The sequence below is a fragment of the Momordica charantia genome (genome assembly GCF_013281855.1).
Source record: "Momordica charantia cultivar OHB3-1 chromosome 8 unlocalized genomic scaffold, Mcharantia_2.0 BLBB01000008.1, whole genome shotgun sequence".
In the NCBI taxonomy this organism is placed as follows: Eukaryota; Viridiplantae; Streptophyta; class Magnoliopsida; order Cucurbitales; family Cucurbitaceae; genus Momordica; species Momordica charantia.
Window position 1 is genome coordinate 10,926,829 of NW_028275166.1, and position 26,295 is coordinate 10,953,123.

The following is a 26,295-nucleotide window of genomic DNA, read 5'->3' on the forward strand; positions in this document are numbered from 1 at the left end:
ATGAATTCTTAGCTAAATTAAATATATATATATATATATATATATATATATATAAATAAAAGTTGTATTTACAAGTTTAATTATAAAAAAAAAACAAAACTCAAATTAATAATTTCTTTTAACACGTCTAAAAAGTAGATTACAAAACAAAAATACATTATTACTAAATAAATTTGGCTAAGGATACGCATGGAAAAGGTAAGAACACGTTTGTATTTTTGGATGTATTTGGTAGTAGATTTGAAAATTAAGTTTCAATTATAAAAAGCTGTTCAAAGTGTCTTATAATAAATTTGTAAATCATGGATAGTTACCAACTAAATATTTAGTGTAATTTAAAATATTATTAATTAATTATACATTTCTTAGAATTATTATTTTACAATATTTTACAATATACTATAATATGTATCAATTTAATAGTATTAATTTTAATAAAAAAAAAGAAATGAACTTACGACATAAAATAGTGTACCTATTTATTATGCATTTTATGTTTAAATAAAAATGCATTTTAAAGTTTTAGATTCAAAATCTTAAAATAATGAAAATATAAAAATATTGTTTTTAGAACTTACACTATTTAGATCATTGAATCAAAAAAGAAAAAAAATCTATCAAACGTATATTACTATTCCATTTGAATAAGTAAATTTGAAATGACATACAACCAAGTCCTAGATTTATAATATATATTACTATCCCTCTCCTTGTCAATAACTCCATGAATCATATGATATTAGAGCTCAATAGACTCGGACAAATATCTCGTAAAATGAGATTCGTCCAAGATCAGTGAGTTCAAAAGAACCACCATTTTGAAGGGATATGTTAAAAATCTCACATAGAAAAGATAAAAAAAATTAATGACGGTTTATAAGATATATAATCTACTTATCTCATTGTCAATTACAATTAGTTTTGAGATGAAACTCATGGATGTCGGTATTCCTTACGTAGTTAGATCTTAGAGGGCAAGAGTGAAGATATTGAATCCATTTGTCATCGCTCAAATATTTAAAGACAAATTAAGTAGAGAATGCATAATTTTAGGTCTACGATTTACAACCTTATATTTTATTCACAAATATAAACACAAGTAGCTTACTGGCGAAGTCCTTCAGGCAAGGCAACCACTTTATGGAAGGGTACCGTTCTCTGGGGCAACGTTGATGACCCGTCTTCCTCGTCGTCGTCGAATTCCAACAAGTAACTGTCCAGAAGAAACATGACGGTGAAAATGTAATGCATAGCAATTCAAAATAGAATATATAGACCCATTTGATAACTATTTTGTTTTTAGTTTTCTGTTTACGGAAATTATACTTGTTTGCTCAAAATTTCTTTGGTATATTTTCACATTTCCTAAAGATACATTTAAACTTGTAGCTAAATTTCAAAAACAAAAAGCAGTTTTTGAATATAGTTTTAAAAATTTGGCTTAGATTTTAAAAACGATTTAAAAAGTAGGTGTAAAACAAAGAAATAGATGAATGAAAGTTTTGTTTACAAACTTAATTTTCAAAAACACAAAACAATTATCAAACGGGGCGTACATATTCGGATCATGGAAGTGTTTGCATGTGTAGAAGAAGCACGAGAACATAGAAGGAATTTGTGTTCTTTCTACAAGTGATACTTGGACGGTAAAGATAATGAACACATCGAACTCGGCAGAAGACAGTAATCAATGACGACAGTAAAACACAAAATTAACAGAAAAACAAACCACATCCGACCATCCTGGACCAACACAATTGACTATACCACAAAGTGGTACAAGAGAGATAAAAAACCAGGCTATATATATATACCATGAACAGGAAGGAAACTCTGAACAGAAACAACAAAACTAATACCGCACCATCTAAGCGTATATTGTACCATAACATTTAGGATCGGGTCGAAACAGCATTCACGACACCAATTCTGACATGAAGGAAATAAGTTCTAAAGAAACCCTGAGTGAACCCCATATATACTTTGTAAGAGATCAAAATGGACAGCAGAAAAGTCAAAAAAAAATTTCTCTCGAGTTTAATTGCCAATCAGGGTCTAGGGAGATGTTATTTCACATGAAAAGATAAAGAGATCAAAATACCAGAGTCATCAAAGAGGGGATCATCAAAGTAGAAACGAAGTAACGAATTTTTAAATGTGAGGTAACTTACTCATCGGTTTTCCTCTGGAAGCACGCAGAGTTGTTAACAGGATGACATCCATGCACAAGAAATTGCTTGTCAGTGAGTTGCACATAAAATGAACAAATATAATGTATGATAAAATAGCCTTAGCCTTTAGAGGATAGAAGCAATGTAATTGAGATAATTTCATGGATGGTGCAGGGATGAAATATTGACCTTGCGATGACCATTGACAACTGTTGCCCTATAAAGAGCAGTTGTTCCTGGATAAACAGCTAAAACTCGTTTTCCAGGTAGGAATTCGGGGACGGTAGAAGGATCATTTCGTTTCGGGAAGGGAATGATTGCTGACATTGGTAACTTGTATTTTCTGAAATAAATTTGAATTAAACATTGGTTGATTAGGCACCAAACTGAAAGGAGAAATGCTCCAATTTACTAGAACTATAACAAGAAAAAGGATAATAAATAAAAGACTACATAATTGTGCAGAAAGAAAGTTGAGGGCGAGGATATAATCACGTAGAACACTTTACCTCTGCCCTCCACCTTCGTCTTCATCACCTGGCTCCTCGTCTAGTACATCAAATCTGTGCATGGGCATATTATATATTAAACAACAAAATATATATAATGAAGGAGCTTTGGTGTTTGAAAAAAAAAATCATGCTTTAATCTTTAGAGTGGTCTTTTTTTCCTTTTCTTTTTCTATAGAAGATAAACCATGAGATTTCTCATCAAGATTAAGATCAAACTTGTACTTACAGCACGATGCTCAATATTTAACCAACAACTGTAAACAGGACAAGAAAATTCTATTTGCAAGATCATCTACGTGTGATAATAACAATTAAGCATGTTTTAAATGAATTGTCTAGTTCTGAAAATTCACAAACTAAGCTCCAAAGTGATCTCAAAACAGTGTACGCAATCAAACATATAAAACAATAATGAATGAATGACAAAGCAAGGAGCACAATTGAAATGTTTAAGTTACTGATCTCTAATTATTAAGTCCTATATCTTTCTTTGCTTTGACAACCTTTTACATATACATCCAGTTCATCCAGAAATAGTAATTCTAATATCCAACAAGGGAAACTTACACAAAGACACTAGTCAGTTATTAATCTTGAGGAGGCCTGTGAGAAGGCAAGAGTGAATTTTGACCTTGATTCATAGGCATGATGAGGACCGAGTTATCCATGAAAGAAACTTCCCACTAATTAGTATTCTTTTTTTCAAATAAAGATAATAATTCAACTAAACTTCCAACAGGCCTTGCTATTAAGAACCTGCTAGTACGATTTAACTCAGTTTTATCTCCCTATCCAAATGCCAAAAAAAGGGACTAAATTTTTTTTTTTTTAATGTAAAGTTGAAGGACTAAAAGAAAATGTTTGAAAGCAAAGGGGTAAGCATAGAAGTTCAAGAACTAAAGTAAGATTTAGATTTTGAATCAAATATGCAATTAATTATAAAAGGAAAAAATTGTAAAAATACTTCCCACGAATTAGTTTATCTTTTTCTTTCAAATAAAAATATTAATTCAACAAAACTTACAACATGCCTTGCTATTAAAAACTTGCTAGTACGATTTGACTTACAGTTTTGTCTCCTTATCAAAATGCATCACTTTTACAATGAACCATTCGTCCTTCTCAGCCCCATCTGGTGTCACCCTGGCTGCCACCTGAAGATAACAATAGATGCTAACTAAATAGCTGCCTTTAGTTGAAATTAATCAAAGCAATGGAATTATTTTTGAGTCTGTTTAAAACTAAAAAGATAAAAGATAAAGAAAAAGAAAAAGACAAGACAAACTGGCAAATGACATACAGACCTGTTCATCCTTCAGATTCGCACAAGCCTCGAGGTTTCTCATGGAAGGTGAGCGAGCGTTATCTGAATCTGCCTTCATTCTTTTCCCTTTATCTGCCATATGCATTCAATCAGTAAATCAACAGATTACTGCTTCATAACCTTTCTCTAGAATTTGACAAGAGAAGCTGCAGTAGTTAACTAATGGTTGTTTCTAACAAGGTAAAAAGCAGTAAGGAATTAATGATTGCTCTATAATTGATAGCTGTAAGTAGTCATATAAATAAATCCAAGATGACATTTTAGGTGATCCATTACCCATGGTGCCCTATTGAGCAAACAAATAAAAAAGTCAATATCCTTTCTCCTTTTCTTTACCAGTCTTGTTATCCATTTGCAGCAATTATAAGTGTAGACAAAACTCGGAGCCACACAAATGCATGCATTTGGTAATCAGAAGAGGTATAACAGGACATATGGTTGTTTCCTCAAGAATAGAAACTGAAAATTTCTATTTCAGACACCATCAGTATGTCCATGAGTATTAGGCATCATAAATAATATACGGTAATTTAGCAACTCAATCCATGGACTCAAGTTAATCGACCATCCAAAAAAAAAAAAAAAAGCTTCAAACTCGGGAACAAAGAGGAAGAAAACATATTTAGTATTCAATTTCCTGATAAAATCAGCAGGAGTCTGATCATCTCCACTATGATAATTAATACAACCATTTTATTAATTATGATATGATTGGTTTTTATAAGAACACAAACAAGTCCTCTCCCGTGGTTAATCCAAGTGTGTAGTACTTGGACAGGAGTAAGTGGAGCAGAAGAGTGGAAAATATGATTGGGTCTCTTTTCATGATAATGTTTATAACATATCTTAGAAGTTATCAAAAGCCTAAATCAAAAGGCTTTTTGGGAAGTTATCATTAAGACACAGTATAATTGAATAGTTCTTGTAAACACCTATCCTTCTCCTTTGTTGCCCAGTAGGTACAGCGGGTAACAAAGTTTCAAGTTGGCCCAATAAGGCGGCGGAAACACTGCAATAAAAAATAATATGGACTTAGCCAGGTGCAATAGTTATGATCCAGATATACTTGGGATAGATAAATGAATTTTACTTGGTATGCATCTAGACACACAAAAGAAAGAACACAAGTGAACAAACTCGGGAAAAATAGAGTAAACCAACCTCACTTCATCCTCTGAAAGCTGTTTTGCTTGAGTATATAAATGCTTCAGTTTTGACAATGAATTATCGCCAGGCTTCTCAACCACCTTAGGAGCTGCAAACAACCAAATATAAAGGATAATGCCATTCACAAACAGAAATTTGAAGGAAATCAAAGTGACAAGTATTGGTGAAAATAAAACTCTAGAAGCACCAGAAAGAAAGTGAGATGATAAACAACCGTCGCTTGATACCTTTTTTTTTTTTTTAACTTAACAATCCAAAAATAATAGGAATAACTGAGGCTTTAATCCTCACCAATCAAGTTAATATAAACGTTGGAGATCTAGAACAAATTTTAGAAAACATTTTTCTTACATATTTGACCTCATTGTCATCAATTAATAAACACGAGCATCAAACGTAAGATGAGGTGATACTTTTAAAATTTCCATAACAAAAGAATATCGCAGAAACTAGCCTTTACACGACCTACACAAAAAATTTTACCAAAATATGATGCAATCACTCAACACTACTACAATGCACCATAATATTTTCGGATCAGGAAAAAGAGAAAATTCAAAACTTTTTTCACAAACTTGTTATAAAACCTCACCGTGTTGACATCTCTAACAAGTATCTTGTCAAGTGGCGTAACTAGCACACCCATGATTATGACCATATTCCTCCCAACCCTTAAAAAAATTAAATAAATAAAATAAAAGGAAAAACAAACTCGCCCCTTCTGATCATCTTGAGACTGTAGGAAAGTAATAGGATAGTAAATTAGTTTAGTTTAGTTAATTAAGACAGTTTGAACTTATAGTTCATAAATTATTCCTCAATAATTAAGATACACCGGCACAAAAATCTACAGAAACCTCAGATTTTTCATCTAACACTTATTAGAAAACTAACTTCCACTAGGATAACGAAATGTAAGAAAAATCAGATTATCATCACCTCATCCAAATTTCAACCGTTGGTTTATCGACTTAGAAAACTAATTAAAGCAGCAGCAGACCAACAGTCGGCCATTTCGGCCAATTCCTACCAGGCGTGATCTCAAACAAGCGAGAAATCACCAATTTCACAAAACAAAACAAGCATGATTCGATCAAAGCGTTAAGAATGAAACAAATACTCACTGGCGAGAAGCTTCTTGTGCATCTTGTTAATCTCGATAACAACCACCTCCAGCTCCTTCCGGAGCCGATCGAGCTCCTTGGTGTTAACCAAAATTCCGTCAATGTCCAGCGACGACATTGTTCACTGTTCCGACTCGGCGAATTTTCCTATCTCCTCCGGCAATCAATTCTCGAACAGAAAAAAAAAATCTAAATTCTACCTGAAAAAATGGGCTTCTGGCTCTGGATTTCTCATCCAATGCCCTTTTTCCAACTGAAAAATAATTTTGTTTTTCCCTTTTTGGAGTTTCTAGAGAGAGAGAGGGAGCTGAGAGAATTCCATGATTGTTCTGAAGAAGCATTTAAAAAATTTCTGGAAATATTTTACAGAAAATAGAACTACCGACGCAGCTTTGGAAGTTGTTTGAATGTTGGGCCTTATAACTGCAATTTCCATGTCTCTAGGCCCATTTAATATTATCTCTTTCGGCCCACTATTTCGGCCCATTTTAAAGAGTGCGAGTATTAGGGAGGGCATATTTGTAAATATGTACATTAACGGTGTATTATTGATACTTTTTATATTCAGAGGGTTTTTTTATTATTATTTTTTATTTTTAACTTTAAACATCCAATTTCATTCATTAAATTTCTAAACTTTAAATAAATGGTGCCCTTAATACATCTTCAAAATTAAATTATAAGATTGTCACCTATGAATCATACAACATTCAACCAATAAAACACTCAAAATTATATCATAAAAATTATCAAATAACTCAATCACAACAATACTCGAGCTTACTCATAAAACTAATAAAATAAAAAATATTCAAACTCATAAATTTTAAAAACATCACGCATATTAATAATGATCGATTCTTTATAAAAGATAAAATAAAATAATATAATGATCAATAATGGTATAATGATATTGTTCAACTGTAATAACTATCGATTCTTTATAAAAGATAAAATAATATAATATAATGATTAATAATGGTATTATGATATTGTTCCACTCATTTTTTATAGTTTATATAAAAAAAATATTGATTCTTTATAAAAGATAAAAATAAAATAATATAATCATCAATAATAGTATAATGGTATTGTTGAATTGTAATAACTATACAAAATTGAGGTTTGAAGTTATCATCAAATATGCACTTTTCCCTTAATTTATTTTGTTCTACTTTTTATGTTTGTACTTTGGAAAAAAACCTATAAAATATTGGTAATGACTAATTTGTTGATAAATTTATAGTATGCTATTTTTAACTTTAGTATTTTTTAAACCACCAAAAATATCTTTCACTTGTTTTTATTTTAAAGAAAACTTTTTCGACGAGTGCAGGGTTCGAAGTTGTATTAACCTTGGGGAGCATCGATGAGCATATTATCTAGCACGTTGATCGTATCGAAATTGCTTTCAAGACCGTGGCTATCTTTTTATATTAAAACTAATTGTTCCAACATAAAACACTCATAACGAAAACAAAAAGAAAACGTAATTAATAGAAGATATTAGTTGCACAATTTATTCTAAACGTAGAATTTAAATCGATGAAATTAAATTTCTAAACATTGACTTATCGACGTAAGCAAACACATAAAAATTGATTTTTTTTAAAGGAAATCCTTAGGAATGGCTACTCACACGTTATCGTTAAGCAAAATGGCCAAAGTTTTTCTAAATTGCATGACATGGCTAAAGTTGGTTTTCTACATTTTAGGAGAGGTGTATAATTCCTTATCTACCCCTCTACACATTTCATGTCCATATTGCCCTTGCAATCTTTCTCCATTTTACTCACTACATTCCTTTAAATCTCTCCTAAACTATCAATGTTATCGAGTTAATATTGAAACCACCTTAACTACAAAATCTACATAATTGCTAAAATCTTTCCACAAAATTTAAATCACAAAATCTACCTATATCATACTTAATATTGAAACCACCTTTAACTATAAAATCTATATAATTTCTAAAATCTTTCCACAAAATTTAAACCACCAAATCTACATATATGATTCAAACAAGTTTAAAATGTGTTTAATTTTTTTAAATAAACCTAACTAATTGGTTTGAACATTCCACTGTAATCAGCAACCTTAAATACAATGTTTCTTTAATATTCTTATACAAGGTATAATCATCAGCCATTTTATTTTTACATTTTTCAAGAATTAAATCAATCAACACGGGAACATTATGCGATCATTGTTAGCGACGATTTTAGTTGGGAGGAGCACAACAATTATCAAGGGTTCATTACCGAGCACGTTTCAATTCCATTCGATTCCACCCTCAACAACTCTGTGAATGTATCTCTAGAGATCTTCATTTTCTAGAAGGAAAAAAAATTACACGTCTTTCACTTTTCAAAAATGGTACTGGCAAGTTGATAATTATGAGGATGCTAGTAGATAAGGACGTGGCGTGAGCCATATCCTTGTTGGCGGTTGTCAGGTGCAACGACTACGGCATAGTTGTAGATACTGACCCCGTATATAACACCATCTACAGGGGTAGTGAAAGTTCAGACGCCGAAAATAGATTGAAAACCATCTGCAGAAAATAGTCATATTTTGCATCACATAATCTTTCTTTATCACTAAATCGGAATAAAGATCAATGCAAAAATATGACAAAAAGGTAACCAAAACCAACAAAATAAAAAATGCATATTAGCAATCAAGGAAACATATATTAATATTTGCCTAAGGAGAGATACGATGGTTATGTAAATATATGGCTACTAGAGGTTATCTCACAAAATAAGCAAGAGACATCAATACAACGAGGTAGATATAAGATTCTATAGAGTAGATGACCATTTTGATTGGGTTATCCTTGTCCATCAACATTCATGACTAATATGCCACGATTATTACATTCTAAGAAGCTACATTTTAATTCTTGATATATGAGAATTAGTCATCGAGTTACTGAAACACTACTCGAAAGAATCTGCAGAAAATAGTCATATTTTACATCACAATCTTTCTTTATCACTAAACCGAAACAAAGATCAATGTATAAAATATGACAAACAGGTAACCAAAACCAACAAAATCAAAAATGCATATTAACAATCAAGTAAACATATATTAATATTTACCTAAGGAGAGATACGATGGATGTGTAAATATATGGCTACTAGAGGTTATTTCACAAAATAAGCAAGAGACGTCAATACGGTAGATATAGGATTCTATAGAGTAGATGACTATTTTGATTGTGTTATCATTGTCCATCAACATTCATGACTAATATGCCACGATTATTACATTCTAAGAAGCTGCATTTTAATTCTTGATATATGAGAATTAGTCATCGAGTTACTGAAACATTACTCGAAAGAATCTTCCTATTGCAGCAAACCCAGTTCTTAGAAAATTAGATTCTTAACGAAAAAAGAAAACTCCACAAGATTCAACAATTGAATCAAGCCCAAAAAAAATTCGTTCGGTATAACCAACAAATAAGAATGCGTATTCCTAATATTGTTAAAATTAATTAGTTCCTACCACATAAGTATCAATTAGTTCTACGGGAATCTAATTGGATGTTCTTGATTTTTTTACAATAAATTTTAAATATTTAACAATAAAATGGTTACATTGAGCTAAAAAACATCGGAATTGACAAATTCCAGGTACTAATGATATTTATTGAAACATCAGAATTGAGATCTGTGTTTAAATTTATTGAAATTTGAAATTTAAGATGAGATTTAAGAATGAAACTTTATTTAATTTTTTTTGCAAACTAAACTACCTGACAATCTAATTTTAACAATATTTTTATTATTTATTATTTAATCTAAATTATACTTTCAATATAATCTTCCCAACTGACCATATCTACAAGGTGTCCTAAAAACAGATTGTGTCCAACAAAATCCCTTCAATATTTGAGGTTACTAACAGACGGTCAATTATTTAAACCTAATTTATTTAAACAACATTCAAAATCGATCGATGAATACCCTTGTTGGATAACAAAAACAATGAGGTTTGGAGTATTACAAAACAGTCGATTAAAAAAAAACAGTCGACTACTTACCCTTGGAGGAGGAACGTCGAAATTTGGAGGATTTGAGAAGAAACGCCGATGGATGATTTCAATTTTTTATTTCAAGGGATTTTGTACCTGAAAGCTTCAAGGGATTTTGCCGAAGGAATGCCAGAAACTAAAATTGGGATTTTGTACCCAATTTGAAATCACACAGGATTTCAATTGAAGCTTCAAAATTGAAATCACACAATCACTTATAATTTCAATTTTTGATTTCAAGGGATTTTGCCTAAAGCTATCCACCCATTGAAATCAAGAGATTTTGATTTCAACTAGAGGAATAAGAGATTACGAAGTTAGAAGATTGTGTACCCCAAGAGGGACACCGAAAGCTTACCCGAAGGAGGTTATTTAGGTTCTGGAAAGAGTGGGAAGATGGATGCCGAAGATTGTGTACGCCGAAGAGGGACGCCGAAAGCTTGAGGCACACGAGGCTTGAGGGGCTTGAGACTTGATTGAATCAAATTTTATTTGATTTTGGGAAGGAAGAGTTAGGGCAAGTGTGGGAATAAGGAGTTAAGGGCAAAAGTGGGAAGGTGTCATTTGAGTTGTCTTCCCTTCCATAATGAATCCTAATATGATATTAATCTTCAACTACACCATCTATAATTTTAAAAACAGTACTTTACGATTTCAATTTTTATTTTTCCACTTTTCTAATTTGATTTTACGTTTTTTTTAGTCTATTTTACACTTTGATTCAATCTTTTTTTTTTATTTCAAAGTATTCAACAGATTTATCTTACAAATTTGGAAATTTTGAAATCTATATATTATTTAAAATTTTTGAACTCTATAATTTCCATTCACTATCTTCTTTCCTACAATTTAGGTGCACTACAAATTTATTGAAGGGTAGTTTCGTCACGAATTTATAGAGGTAATAGTAGGATAAATTTAACTATTTTGATGGGGAGGGTAAATTTGTCTACATAATAAAATCACGTAGTTCGGCTCTAACTGTTATTTAGCTATTTTTCTGATATCTGATTATTTTGGTCATTTTTCAAATCAAACTATTTAATTTAGCTATATCTCTGGTTGGAAAAAAAAAAAAAAAGGTGAGTTTTGAGCCGAATAAATTTGAGGCCCACTTCATATTCTCTGCCGGCGCATTTTTGGCCCATTTTAAGTAGTGCGAGGATTATGGAGGATATATTTGTAGATATTTACATTAATGGTGTATTATTGATCACTTTTATCATCAGATATGTTTTATTTTAATTTTTAACTCTAAAATCCAATTTCAGTCACTAAAGTTATGGATTTTAAATAAATGTTACAATTAATACATATTTAAAACTAAATTATAAAATTGTGACCAACACAAATTCAATAAACAAAACACTCAAAATCATATAAAGGATCAAATAATATGACTACAACAATTTTCGATCCTATTCATAAAACCAATAAGATAAAAAAAATATTAAAGTTTATCAACTATTCTTGCTCAACTATAAGAACCATTGTAGTTAGTAACAAATATAAAAATAAAAATAAATAATAAATAATTTATTGAAAATATTGGTTGCACAATAAATTATAAAAATATAATTTAAATGGATGAAATTGAAATTTTAAAATTAAAAGTTGACTTAATTAACTTAAATAGATAAAAATGGAATACTTTTCCTTTTCTTTTTTTTAGAATTTACATGTGTCTATTTATCACTTGGTTTTGAAAAATAGCTAGATAGTAAAAAATGTCAATTCCGATTTTTCCAATTTTACAAATTTGATTGTGACCATCTTATCCTCAGATTCTCAAATCTATTTCTTGTTATATTATCTCACTTTCCTATATCTTCTCTCATAGATTTTAGAAACCATCTATCTCACTTTTTAAATATATATTTGAATATAACAGCAGATAGCGGTTTGGTCAGTATGTCTGCAAGTTGAGCAGTCGAAGGAAGGTGTTGAACTTGAAGCCTTTGATTCAAAACTAAATCCCGAACAAAGTAAATATCAATCTCAACATTCTTTGTTATGGAATGTAAAATGGGATTTGCACTAAGATGTACAACACTTAGGTTATCACACCATAGAGTTAGGAGGCTTCAGTAAAGGTATTTTTAATTCATGAAACAAGGTCTGCAGCCATATTAATTCTGAAGCAGGCAATGCAAGGGCCCTGTATTCGGCCTTTGTGCGGGATCTTGAGATAATTGATTGCTTCTTTGATTCCCAAGAGATAGGATTACCACCAAAATATATACAAAAACCAGAGGTAGATTTCCTATCATCAGGGTCGGATGCCCAATCAGCATCGGCATATCCTTGAATTTGAAAATCAGTTGGTTTAGTGAGATGTAAGCCATGGTCATAGGTGCCTTTTAGATACCTAAGGACACGCTTTACCATCTGCCAATGATCAGTAGTAGAACAATGCATGAATTGGCATACTTTATTGATTGAAAAAGATATCTCAGGTCGGGTTAATGTCACATATTGTAGTGCTCCCACAATGCTGCGATAAAGAAACATATCAAATAAAATATCGCCTTGTCTTGCAGATAATAAGGAACCACTGACCATAAGTGTGAAGATTGCATTAGCCTTAAGCATTTTTGTCCTTTAGAGAATATCTGTGATATATTTCGATTGGGAGAGAAAAAGGCCACCAGTTGAAGGATGTCAATGCCAAGGAAGTAGCTTAATTTGCCTAGATCTTAAAGAGAGAATCTTTGATGCAACAAAGAAACCAAAGAACTGATGGCAGAAGGTGAACTTCCAGTTAAAACAATGTCATCTACATATACCAAAGCATGGCAACAGTGTCCATCTTTAAACTGAAAGAATAGGGATGGATCAACTTTGGAGCATACAAAACCAAGTGATAACAAAAACGAACTCAGTTGTTAAAACCATGCCCAAGGGGCTTGTTTCAAGCCGTACAATGTCTTCTTTAGTTTCCACACTGAATGACTAGTACCAGAAGATACAAAACAAGCACCATCTTCCAAATGTAATTAATCCAATTGATATAAAAAAGAAATGCACAGCAGAAAATGTAATAATAAGATCCATAAAGGCATTACTGCATTAAAATGTTGTACCTGCAGAAAAAGATATGCGTTCAACAAAGTATAAAACCAAAGTTAGCACAGACATTAACAAAAACGCGGCAAAGCGGCAGCGAGGCGACGACAAGGCAGAGGCGGTGGGGAGAGAGTAGAGAGGACGGCAGCGGCAGCACGTGAAGCCGAATAGGAGGAGGGCAGTGAGGCAACAGCAACCAGTGGCAGTGGAGAGAGTAGTGGAGAGAGTAGAGGGAGAGGGTCGTGGACTGAGAGAGAGAGCAGGAAGGAGACGTGATGGTGAGAAATTAGGGATTTTGTATTAAGGGCTGTGAGACGAAACGTGATTTCGTCGCATAAATATGGGACGTAAGCTACTTTCGTCGCATATTTTAGCTATGAAATCACTTTGCGTCGCATATAATGCGACGAAAGCTCTTTTCGTCGCATTTATTGCGACTAATTTTTTTTATCACATTATTTTCGTCGCTGAAACATATATTTCTTGTAGTGCCAATTGGTTGAGACATCAAAACAATTTCATTTAATAACCCGTGGAGAAAAGCATTATTTATGTCTACTTGTCTTAGTTCCCAACCATGAGCAACAGCCAAATTAAGGAGAACTCTGATAGTTATAGGTTTGACAACGGGGCTGAAGGTTTCGAAGTAATCTACTTCAGCTGTTTGGTGAAAACCTTTTACCACTAACCTTGATTTATAGCGAGAGATAGATCCATCAGTGTTACGTTTTATTTTGAAGACCCACTTGCAGCCGACTATCTTTTGATTTGGTGATGGATCAACTAGTTCCCATGTTTGATTTCTCATTAGAGTTGTATATTCCTCTTCCATTGCCTTTCTCCAATGGGGGTGTTTAAGAGCCTCTTTAGCAGTAGAGGGTTCAACGTCTTTATAATCTGTAAGAAGAACCTTTGGTAGAAAAATTCCATTCTTAACTCGAGTTACCATCGGATGTATATTCATAGATGGAGCAGTAACAGTAGGTGAAGGCAGAGAGGTAACAGCAGGAGCATTAGCAGGTAATGGAGGAGGTGCAGTGGTATCAATAGGTGGATTAAAAGAGTCATAAGGTAAAGTTTCAGCTGATGTCGGCATGGACAGTAGGTGTAGTATTGTTTTGTATGGTGTCAATAGGTGGAGTAGAAGAATGATTCATAGAACTAGTGCACTGTCTTGTTAAGGAAGAAGGAGATGTATCAGTGGAAGTGGGATTAAAAGTATTAGAGACAGAGGCTATAGGTAGGTAAGTAGAGATAGACGAAGTAGCAGAGTTATTTGTTGGGTAGGATTTTGTGGCAAAGGGGAAAATAGTTTCATTGAAGAAGACATGTCTTGAAATGTATAATCTCCCATCAAATGACAAACATTTATATCCTTTGTGAAAGTTACTATATCCCAAGAATGTACATGGAGTGGAACGGAGTTGGAGTTTATGGTCATTGTAAGGTCTAAGGCATGGGTAACAAAGACAACCAAATGATTTTAAGAAGTTGTAGTTAGGTGGTTGATGAAAAAGTAACTCCAAGGGATTTTTCCATTTAAGATTTATAAATGGTAGTCTGTTAATAAGATAGACTGCAGTCGGATATGCATCATCCCAATATTCTAAAGGCATTGAGGAATGAGATAGGAGAGTGAGACCAATATCCACAATATGACGATGTTTTCTTTCGGCGATTCCATTTTGTTGGGAAGTATAGGGACAGGAAAAACGATATTCGATACCATTGTTTTGAAGATAAGATGAAAAGGCTTTGAATTCACTTCCATTATCAGATTGAAATCTAAGAATTAGTGTGCCAAGAAGTTTTTCAATATAGATTTTGAATTTGAGAAATGCTGAGAAGGCTTGAGACTTGGATTCTAAGAAGTCGACCCAAGTGAAACGAGAATAAACATCAATGAAGCTAATATAATATTTGTAGCCATTTCTAGACATTTTATGTGCAGGGCCCCATAGATCAGAAACTATTAGTTGAAGTGGTGCAGTAAAAATTGTAGCAAAAGGTAAAAAGGGAAGGGAATGATGTTTACCAAGAGCACAGTTATTACAAAAAGGTAGCTTTTTATTTATAGGTACATTTGGAGTACAAGATTTGAGAACTTGATTATAACAGTGGGGGAGGGATGACCTAGTCTTTTATGCCACATTTCAAAAGAATTACAAGTAGATGGAGATAACGAATTTGGGTGGGGAAGAGTAATTGAATTACAAGATTTATGAGATGTGAAGCCTTTAGAATTGGGAGACACAGTATTCAACTGAAAAGCATATAATCCATCAAGAAGAGTCCCTTGGAGTAGAGTAGTGCCACTGATTTGGTCCTTAACAAGACAAAAAGATAGATGGAATTCAAAAAATACATTATTGTCCTTGGCAAACTGATTGACACTCAATAAGTTCTTAGTAATAGTTGGAACATGTAATAGACTTTGAGATGAAATATATGATTTGATGAAGTAATACAAGATAAATGGCCAGAACGGGTGATGGACATACCTACTCCACTTGTTGTATGAACTTGTTGTCCTCCTACCATTTCACTACTTACTGATAGGTTACCAAGATCATGACTTATGTGATTAGTAGCTCCAGAGTCTGATACCAATTTGTATCCCTATTCAGATTTGGTGTCATTAACATGGCAGACGTTTGAGACGGCTGGTGATACTAATTTGGTTGTTACTGAGAGAAAGGAACTCGACCAGAGGTATTCCCTGAGTTATTTGGTATTCTGAAGTAACACCTATCTGCAGTATGCCCAAATTTGTAGCAAATTTGGCATTGAATTCTATTTCGTTGATTCCATTGATGACCGCCACCACGATTATATCTACCACGGCCTCTATTATTATCATAGGATTGATTCTGCTGAAATCTTGAGTGATCATTCGCAGATTGAGAAGAATTTGGTTGATGAACCAAATTTGCAGATGGGAGAGATATATTCTTAAAGGTTGAAATATAGTCTTTCTCAATTCGACTTTCACAAGATAATAACAAAGAAGTTACTTCTTGAATTGATATTTCTTTTCTTGCAGTGATTACAGAGATAGTGGATTCATACTCAGAGCCCAAACCTGAAAGAACATGCATGATGTGGTCTTCGGGAGGAATAATTTTTCCGGCAGCTTTCAACGATTCCATTAAAATCTTGATTTGTCGCATGTAGTCTTTGAGGCTTAAACCTCATTTCTTCAGATTTTGCAATTTTGTCTTTAATTGCATTAGCTTGGCAAGATTCTGAGCAGAGAAGATTTGTTCAAGACTACTCCAAATCTCCTTTGCATTCTGATAGTGTAGCAAATCTGAAAGAATTTCTTCTTTCATTGAGCCCAGTAACCATCAGACTATCAATCGATCCTGCCTTTTCCATTGTGCATATGATGGATTAATCATCTGAGATGATGACGCACCTTCTGTGACTGTAATAAACTTCGACAAAATTTCTGAATCTGGATCAATATAGGATTCTAATCCATTTCCATCAAGGGCTGCAAGAATCTGAAATTTCCACATAGGAAATTATCATCGCCTAACTTTACTGTATTAATTTTGCTTCCAGGGTTTATGAACTGTGTGCTTTGATTTGCTGATATTTCAGAGTTTCCTTCCATTGAATCACTCATCTTGAAATGTCTGAATGTCGTTAGACACATGCTCTGATACCATAAAAAATAGAGAAGAAGGAATTATCATGACTGAATTCGATACATTTCATTCATTCTTCAACAGATACAAAGCCTTTGATTATATAGGCTCAAGTGAACAATAACAGAAAACTAAACCAATTATTTGTTATAACTACTAACAGAGAACTTATACACATTTACTCATGATTAACCTTAACAATGATCAATGAGCATCGCGAGAGAGACAACAAGAATGGACGGAAATTGAGCAAGGAAGGTATGAAATTAAACAAGGGAGACAACTGTGGAGATGAGATAGGCTGTAGATGGGGCGCAGAGGGATACAACGGTGGAACAACAAGGTGGTTGACAACACTGTAAGTGGGGTGAGGAATGACAGAGGGTAAAGAAAAGAGATGTCAACCGTATGAGTTTCTATTGGGGTAATTTTTTTTTTTTGTATTAATTGTGTCACAAAAATAAACATTATGTGTTCACCTTATTTTTCATAGACATTTGTTCTTCTATTTATCGTATTTGTTCATTTGTATATTTGTTCATTAATTCATCATATTTGTTCATTTGTTCACCGTATTTGTTTATCATACTTGTTACTGTATTTGTTCATTTGTTCACCATATTTATTCATTTGTTCACCGTATTTGTTCATTTACTGTATTTGTTCATTTACTGTATTTGTTCATTATGCTTGTTACTGTATTTGTTTCCATCTTCAGGATTTGTATTTTCATTTCTAAAATGATTTTCTTGTTTAAATTTATTTTAATTTAATTAGTATTTTTTTAAGGTTTAATACAAGTAAGATTCTCAAAATATTTGAATGATTCATTAGAAAAAAAATATAGGTATCATTCTCCTATAAAAAGGACAAATAATATATTCATTTAAAAATCACGGAACGGCAATTTTGTACCGATAAAATTAGCAGAGATTTTTCTATTTTTACTTTGGCCATTTTTTGGTCATTTTTTGAATGGACTCATTTTAAACAGCTATTTCTATTGTTATCTTTTTTTCCTTTTTTTTTTTTAAAAAAAAAGGAGTATGTGAGTTTTGAGCGGAATAAATTTGAGGCCCACCTCATATTCTCTCAATTTTAAAGAGCGAGAGTACTACTGTACTAGAAAGGTTATATCTGTGTGTGTATATATATTTTGAACACATCTGTAAATATTTACATTAACGGTGTATTATTGATATTTTAATTTTAGTTTTTACCCCTTATTTTCTTAAGAGAGTTTATTTTGACTTCAAACATACAATTTGATTCAATAAAGTTTTAAATTTTAAATAAATGTAGCAATTAATACATCTTCAAAATATAAAAATTATATTATGAGATTGTTAGATAACCAACAAATCACACAAAATTTAATCAACAAAATACTCAACATCGTGTTATACAGAGACAAAATCATCCAATCACAAAATACTCAGAACTTAGTCACAAAACTAATCCTATAACAAATACTCAAACTGAACAATAAAATACCATATCAATACTAAAAAAAAAAATAGTCTTATTCAACTATAAGAACACTAGTAGCTGGCTACAAATCTGAAAAGGAAAAAGGAGAATTAATTGAAGATACTAGTTGCACGAATTATAAGTCTAAAATTTAAATAGATGAAATTGAACATTTAAAGTTACAAAATGGACTTACCAACTCAAGTAAACAGATAAAAATTGATTTATTTTTATTTTTATTTATTTATTTATTTTTGGTTAAGAGAGAGGGAGGGAGGAGTAGATAAGTTTTGGGCCGAAAAATTTGGAGCCCATATTTAGAAATTGGGCTTTTTTCTAGTAAAAATTTGGAGCCCAAATAAACGCTTTTTTTCTCTGGTGCGCGCGCTCTCACGCTCCCACAAATTTTATCAGATTTCGAAATTTCGACGGAAGAAACTGAGCTCTGAATCTGATTGACAGCGCCCCTTCTTCTCTTTTCTCTCTATTTCCCGCTCGTTGTGGTTCATGGATTCGAACGCAGCGGCCGCCGTAGCGACGGTCGCCGGAGAAGAAGAGGACTGGGAGCTCTGCAACGACGACGGATTCGTCTACAAGCGGAAGAGGCGCCGGCTCGACCCGGCGGAAGCCGTCGCAGCTCGCTCGTCGGTGGCCCAAGCGGCGGACATTGAGGCGGAGGAGAATCGGCGGCGAGAGCGCAGGAGGAAGACGTTGTTGAAGGTTAGGGCGAAGTATCAGAGAGAGATTGAGCAGTGGGAGGTTTTGTCGAGAAACTTGCGGGCGATGGAGGAGCGGAATCGGAGGCTGCAGGAACAGTACCGGCGGGAAGGGGAAGAAGGAACGGTGCCGCTTGCGGAGGCTTCCTCGTTGTCCGTTGTTCAGCAGAGGGAGCTATCACGCGCGTCAATGGTGGAAGATCTTCTCTCTCAGGTAAGTCGCCTTCGGTCTCGTATCGCAATTTAAGATCGGAAATTACGCACGGAACTGAGATTTACGGCTTCAAGCGTCGTGTTGTTAAGGAATTTCTTCAATTTGCTCATAATTCATCATTCGTTGGTATAATTTCATGTTAGGAGAGAACACGTTTCTAGTTCCTTTTTGCCCTTATTTGCAAATTGGAGTGAAATTGCGTCGAACTAATTATGCATCTGCTCGCTCGACAAATTGCGCGAATAAAACAGTGTTTCTCTTTTAGTGGTATTAGGTTTAGATTTGGAAAATCGACCAGAACAAATCAACACCATATGAAGCCAAACATTTGATTCCGAGAACATAAAATTTTGGAATTCTTATCATTTCATCGCCAGGTTCGCCCCAACTACTGGGCTAGTTTAAGACAAATTTGTTACCCTGGCTTGGTTCATGAGAGGAAACACTAACTATTGTTCTAATTTCTCATTCATGTTACCCTAAGGGGTGTATCCTCGGATGGCAAGGGCCTAGATGTTTGAAGATACCTTTCAAAATCTGGTGGCAAAGGCCTTAGATTTTGAAGATAACTTTAAGGTTTAAGTTCAAGCCTGGTTTTAAAAATTTTGTAATTTGAAGCAAAAGCCTTTGGGTTGGCAGCCATGGGAATTAGTGGGGGGGGGGCAAGTTTCGAGCATAATACAAGGAGTGAAACTCAAACATACTCCGTCGTGAAAACAGATGAATTTCTGAATTAGGTTATCCATCCTAATATCTTCAGTGTGAACTGTGCAGGTGGAAGCTCAGGAATCAATCATTCATCATGTTTCAAAGCTTTGTGATATAGCCGAAGCTCTGTGCCAGACACAAGAGGACAGATTGAAACAGTGTCTAATCGACCTTCCCATTTGGGCATCACCCCGCGAGCTCATGGCCTCACTGTGTGACGAGTAACGGTGCGAGAAGGCGATGAAGAGGAACAGCAGCTTGGGAGCATCCATTTGTAAGATCTTACTATGTAAAACTAGTCTGAATACTATCAAATCACCAAATTGTAGCCTTCTTGTGGAGACCACAGTTTGTGCCTCTCCCTCATCAGACATCATGCTCTTCTTTGTAGATTGTTGTAAGAATTTAAATGTTGATATTGTTAGAAATGTTCATTTTATGGAAGTGTGAAAATATAGACATGTTGATGAATATTTTCTTCTTTTTTTCTGATTCTTGATGTTGCTTCCAGTAGGAAATATAGGATTTCAATGTATAGACTTGCTTTTGCCCCAAGATAACATTTGGTCAGAAGGGTGGCATTGTAGATTTGCCTTTTTCATATTAGTTAGTAGAACAGGAAAAACATCAAAGATTTGTTGAGCATAAATTACAAATTATAAAAAATACCCTTTTAACTTTACCATTTAAAAATTATCTTTATCCTTTCAAAAATTTCAACATTATCTTTGATTCTTTATAAACGTCTCAAAAATATTATTTGAGCAAACAGTCGTTAATATTTTGAGCCAAAGTTGACATGATAGAATTTGAAACGTGACGAGGAGGATGTTTTGAAGAAAATTAAGACGTTAGTTGTCACGTTAGATATCCGTTGAAAGAGTATTTTTGAAACATTCATCAAACAAGGGTATTTTTGGTAATTTAGCCCTTTGTTTACAACCATTATGATCGCTAATTTTTTTCCACCATCTAATTCCCAACAGAAATCATGAACATTTCATGCCAGTTGTACAGATGAGTGCCATCTTCTCTCATGATCCTACATATCTGTTGAACAAACCTGAGATTCTCAAACTTCTAAGTTGAGAACAATCTCAAATTCTGTTACACTTCATGGTTTGGCTTATTGGGTATTCTCATACAACTACAAATATTATTGGATCAGTAACACTTGTTAAAGCAGAAGAAGGAGCTTCTCGGGGTTTCTTCGATCATGCTGTGCGAGGGTTCCTCCGAGCCATGCCTGACAGCCATCAAGGAGTTTGTACCAGGCGATTCTGGTGGCATCACAACGTTTTCTGAAGCACATATCCGAGTTGGGATAACGGGTGCTCGTGGCGATATTCGGGAGAGAGACTGTAGGAGCATCTGTATGATCTGGCTGAAGTTTGGCCTTGTATTTGGATCTTCTCTCCAGCATGATGTCACTATTAAAGCTAAATCCTCTGGAAGATTTTCAGCACTTGGCCTCATGTTCTGAAACACCAAACCAAAGCTAAGATTCAAAACAGGATATTTGCAAAGGCTATAATAATATATGGGGTTGTTTATTTAGTGCTCGTTTGATAACGTTTCCATTTCTCGCTTCTGTTTCATCTCTTTTAATAAAGAAATAGAATTGCATGACTCCAACACTCATCGATTCTGATTCAAGAATGATAAAACGCTATTTATATTTATGTCTTGGAAGTCTTGGAATAATGAAGTCAATATTATATAAGGTGGCAATGAGTAGCAAAGAGAATAGACCAACTAAATAAAATAAGGAAAGCTTCACAAAAAATTTGAAAAGGCATTAGGCAAAATACATTCTAAACCGATTTTTAAATTTTATGAATCGGCTGAAAATGAGATCTTTTAAAAAGTTTAGAGACTAAATCGAGAGAACCGTCCAAATTTTGAGACTGAATTTGTACGGGTCTGCTTGGTAAAGTTCCATTTATTGTTTTTTTATACTATTTTCTAATAAATAGAAACAAAATTGCATTTGGTAATGGTTTCTTTTCTTTATATAGAAAACAATTTTTTAAATTAAGAATTAAAAAAAATTTATCCTAGGTTTATTTTTTAATATTTATTATGCATTTTATAAGTTAAAAAGAATGATAAAATAATACCTTCATTTATGTTTTGAAAAGAACAAAACAAGAAATTTAATTTTGTTATTTCCAAAATTTCTACACAATTTTAGAAAAGTTTCTTAAAAGGTGAAGAATAAGAAATAAAACTAACTATAAAAACTTATGTTTCTCAAAAATAAAAAAATGAGAAACAAGAAACGAGTACGTTACCAAATGAGTTCTAATGAAACAAAAAAGAAATTAATTATGATTCTTGCTTACCTTAAAAGCAGCTGCGTAGGCTGCCTGTAAATTCGACATGCCTTCGAAAGGCAACCTATTAAGGATGAGTTCCCACAATACAATGGCGAAGCTGTAGGCATCAACCTTATGATTATAATGCTTTTTATCTCCATGTTTTAGAGTTACTGTGCTATAGAGCTGCCACCATACAAAACAAAAAACATGAAATATAATTGTTAAGAGCCATAGGGGAAAGGCTAAATTACAGAAAATACTCATCAACTTTCAAAATACCCCTATACTTTCAGAAGTTTCAATACTACCTTGACATTTGATCAAGATTTCAAAAATACCCGTTAACCAAACATCCGTTAATATTTTGAACGGGAAGTTGAACGTGACAGAATCTGAAACAATGTGATAATCAATGTGGAAGTTTGAATTAAGTTTGAAAAAAGAAAATATGGGAGAAACTATCGTTTTTAAAAGCAAAATCGAGAAGCAAATTCGGACAAAATTAGGACAATAATTGCCACGTAACATGGTTCTACATTTTGTCACTGTCAACTTTTCGTTCAAATATTAATGGATGTTTGTTCAAGAGGTATGTTTTGAAAAGTTGTAAAAGATCAAGGTAGTATTGAAATTTTTAAAAGGACAGGGGTATTTTTGAAATAAAGAGAAAAGTTCCGGATATATTTTGTAATTTAGCCCAAGGGAAATGCATAAGAACAATATCTCCCAATATTCAGCCATAGAGAGAGAGAGAGAGAGAGAACAGAAAAAGCACCTCTGGAGCCATCCACCTATATGTTCCTGTTTCTGCAGTCATCATCTCTGTTACTGACTCTTCTCTTGCCAAACCAAAGTCAGCAAGCTTAACAGTTTTATGGTCTGCAGTCAATATCAAGTTCTCTACCAAAAGAAAAAGAAAAAAACTTACAGGCCAGAAATTTTAAAGATTTACTTCACTCGAACGCTATCTACTCAACGTGTCGTAAATATTTACGGGTACGCAGTTGGAATCTGCATTTAGTGTTGTGGATGACCCAATGAGTTTCCTCATCTCAACTACATACCTTGAAACCAGTCATAGTAAATATACAGTGAGACAAGGAATTTCTAAAATTCAACTCGAAGCGATTTTGAACCTTTTGTAGTTCGAATCCAAGTATTGGATTACAACATTCACATGATTATATTGAATCCACACGTAAGTTATGTCTTAAGCTCCCACTTTATATATCTTAAATTTTTTTTTTTCAAGAAACCCAATTGATCTATGGCTGGCAACTCTAAGATAGAGCTCAAGAAGACCTCATTTCAAACTGCAAAAACCAATTCTAACTACAATCTCAGAACCCAAAATCAGCAACTCTCTTACAAGGCAACAGCTCAATCAAAGAAGGCAAAGTGGATGACAAAACTACAAAAACCTGATATAAGTCTCCAAAGAACAGTGCAAATGTGTGTACCTGGTTTAAGGTCACGGTGAATTATTCCATGGGAGTGTAAACACTCCATTGCACGAGCAATATCGAGCGCAAACCCGATCGCCACGTGAAGTTCCAGGCTACTTGGCCTCAAATTCAAGAGGTATTTGCGCAATGTGCCACCTGTGAGTAATTCAGTCACTATAACCATCATAGGTTCCTTGCAAGCGCCAATAAACTGGTGAAAAAGAGGTATCAATAAAACAGCTCTGTTAAAGCCTGAGAAACATTATGAAAAGTATGACAACGACAAATTTGAGTACTAAGTATGAAATTCAGACGAAAAAGAAAAAAGTTATAGAAGTAAAATTGATCATTACCTTCACTAAGTTCTTGTGTTGCACTCTGGACAACATTGCTACCTCTCTGGCAAACCGAGCTTCTCTCTTGGCCATCCTCTCAGGGGTATCTCCTCTACCCACCATTTTGATAGCCACAATCTGGTTTTTGTACCTGACAGAAGAGAGAGAGATAAGAGAGATAAAGAAAGAGTTTAAAGAGAGAAAGAGACAGGGGTCATTTATATCAGATTTAGGACAGACAAAGAAAAACAGAAAAACAGAAAAGCCAATTGATTTCAGATAAACGTACTTTCCCTCATACACCTTGGCATGAGCACCTTCCCCAATCTTCGGGCCAACAAAAAGATGCTTGGGATCGATCAGCCATTTGGCATCCAAATTGAATTCGCAAGTCGAGTAAAACCCATTACCAGAACCCATATCTCTTCACTCAGGACTTTTATCAAACACTTACAGTGCAGTTTCCAACTTACTTCTTCTCTATGAAACAAACGAACCTTTCCCAAAAAAGACCCATCCGAATTTCAAAGGGTACGGACGCAGTACTCAGCAGAAGACAAAGAAGTAAAGAAAACCATGTCCGATTCTTCACAGACCCATCCCTAAAATCTCGCCCGCGGATCCAGAAAAACGAGCGGATGCTTCTGCTTGGTGGGGGAAGAATATACTCCTCCACATGTGGGAAGGGGCAAATGCAGCAGCCCAAGAATTTAAAATTGGGGAATTTGTTAAATAGTTTAGGGAGGAAATTAAATTAGAAGAAACCGGAAAAAGGGGTTGTGTCAGAGATTGGCTTATCTCGACGGGAAATGAAAATGGAAGGGAGCGGCGGAGATTGAGCAGTGGCGATGGCGATCGTTCTCCGCGTATGGAACTGACTACCTTTCCCATCTGCAATTTAAAGCTGCAAAAGAGTTGAGTTATTGTCACTGTACAGCGGCTCGTGATTTGACTTTGAATGCAAAATTGAAGCACAAAACGAGAGAGAGAGAGAAAGCTGAAATTGAAGGAAATCCGGATGCCCGGATAACGACAAGATCTGTGATCCTCCAAAAGGGCTAAAAAACAATCCCTTTGGTTTGATTCACAGAGAGAAGGAGAGAACCATGAATTACAGGTTTAGTTTATGATTTTTTCGAGTGGTTTTAAAAAGTTCTTGAAAGTTAAAAAAGGAGTTTAAAACTTTTTACCTGCTTACCTTTCAATTTCAAGTTAAAATACTATTTTGATTTTCGTACTCTAAAAATTGGTTGGAGACGATTTATCATTCGCCACGTATCAACATCAAAAGTCATCGATTGACGAAATGATAAGGAGAATCAAATAAGAAAACTCGTGTGAAACAAGTTTAAGCAACTTGACAATAGAAGTAGAGTCGATCTACATCTTGCATACCGGCCGACTTACAGGTAAGAGACGCCCTTAAAGAGTATTAGCAGGCGCAAAGGTGACACACACGTTTTCCAACATGACAATACGATCCTGGGTGGTCGGAAGCCCTCTTGGGAACTCGTATCTATAAATAGAGAACTCCCGCCTCCCACGCAAGGTACGTGAAACAATATTATGTCTCGAGTACTGATCAACTAAGTGTACTAACTTAAGCGTCTGAGTGCTAACTCTTGTTTTGTAGGTCATTAATTCCTACGTCAGTTCATATCGGACATACTTGATCACTTTTATGATCAAACAAGATCAATAGTCTTCTCTAGCCCTCTCTATTTTTAAACAACTAAAATTGAATACAATGCAGAAGCCGTCTCAACTCATTTTCCTCAGCTTTCTTATACCACATCGGCCTTCTTGTTCAAATAATTAGCCATCTCTATAGGATTAATATTTAGGAAATAATATGCTAGGTCTTTTGATAGTCCTCTCTTAGCCTGATGTTATCCATCATCCTTCTCTACGACCACTCAAGAACTCGAACTTAAGCTAGACTTTAGTTCATTTTGATCCCCATACTTTCAAAATAATTATTTTGGTAATGTACTTTTAACTTTAGTTCATTTTAGTCCACGTAA

The 26,295-nt window shown here is 34.0% G+C and overlaps 3 protein-coding genes across 3 annotated transcripts; 1 reads left to right on the forward strand and 2 right to left on the reverse strand.

Annotated features, from left to right (window-relative positions):
* Positions 1–854: 854 nt before the first annotated feature.
* Positions 855–6,658, reverse strand: SGF29B (SGF29 tudor-like domain-containing protein). Its single transcript, XM_022296516.2, has 9 exons — positions 6,299–6,658; positions 5,169–5,262; positions 4,940–5,016; positions 3,988–4,079; positions 3,752–3,837; positions 2,681–2,734; positions 2,361–2,514; positions 2,172–2,185; positions 855–1,213 (listed from the first exon to the last, which is right to left on the reverse strand). The coding sequence occupies exons 1-9, from the start codon at positions 6,414–6,416 to the stop codon at positions 1,105–1,107; spliced, it is 798 nt and encodes a 265-aa protein (XP_022152208.1). The 5' UTR covers positions 6,417–6,658; the 3' UTR covers positions 855–1,104.
* Positions 6,659–18,937: 12,279 nt separating this feature from the next.
* LOC111019962 (cryptic loci regulator) lies at positions 18,938–20,643 on the forward strand. The gene is made up of 2 exons (XM_022296486.2): positions 18,938–19,462; positions 20,237–20,643. The coding sequence occupies exons 1-2, from the start codon at positions 19,040–19,042 to the stop codon at positions 20,393–20,395; spliced, it is 582 nt and encodes a 193-aa protein (XP_022152178.1). The 5' UTR covers positions 18,938–19,039; the 3' UTR covers positions 20,396–20,643.
* A 382-nt stretch (positions 20,644–21,025) lies between these two features.
* On the reverse strand, positions 21,026–25,308 carry LOC111019961 (serine/threonine-protein kinase STY13). The gene is made up of 6 exons (XM_022296485.2): positions 24,561–25,308; positions 24,290–24,422; positions 23,952–24,147; positions 23,267–23,391; positions 22,516–22,674; positions 21,026–21,649 (listed from the first exon to the last, which is right to left on the reverse strand). The coding sequence occupies exons 1-6, from the start codon at positions 24,689–24,691 to the stop codon at positions 21,335–21,337; spliced, it is 1,059 nt and encodes a 352-aa protein (XP_022152177.1). The 5' UTR covers positions 24,692–25,308; the 3' UTR covers positions 21,026–21,334.
* Between the last annotated feature and the right edge of the window lie 987 nt (positions 25,309–26,295).

Coding starts and splice junctions, on each gene's coding strand:
- SGF29B (XM_022296516.2), bottom strand. CDS start 6,416: ATGTCGTCGCTGGACATTGACGGAATTTTGGTTAACACCAAGGAGCTC. Junction 5,017..5,168: donor CTTTCAGAGGATGAAGTGAG/GTTGGTTTACTC, acceptor TTTTTATTGCAG/TGTTTCCGCCGCCTTATTGG. Junction 2,735..3,751: donor TTTGATAAGGAGACAAAACT/GTAAGTCAAATC, acceptor GCCCATGCACAG/ATTTGATGTACTAGACGAGG.
- LOC111019962 (XM_022296486.2), top strand. CDS start 19,040: ATGGATTCGAACGCAGCGGCCGCCGTAGCGACGGTCGCCGGAGAAGAA. Junction 19,463..20,236: donor TGGAAGATCTTCTCTCTCAG/GTAAGTCGCCTT, acceptor TGAACTGTGCAG/GTGGAAGCTCAGGAATCAAT.
- LOC111019961 (XM_022296485.2), bottom strand. CDS start 24,691: ATGGGTTCTGGTAATGGGTTTTACTCGACTTGCGAATTCAATTTGGAT. Junction 24,423..24,560: donor GCCAAGGTGTATGAGGGAAA/GTACGTTTATCT, acceptor CTCTTCTGTCAG/GTACAAAAACCAGATTGTGG. Junction 24,148..24,289: donor AACACAAGAACTTAGTGAAG/GTAATGATCAAT, acceptor CTTTTTCACCAG/TTTATTGGCGCTTGCAAGGA.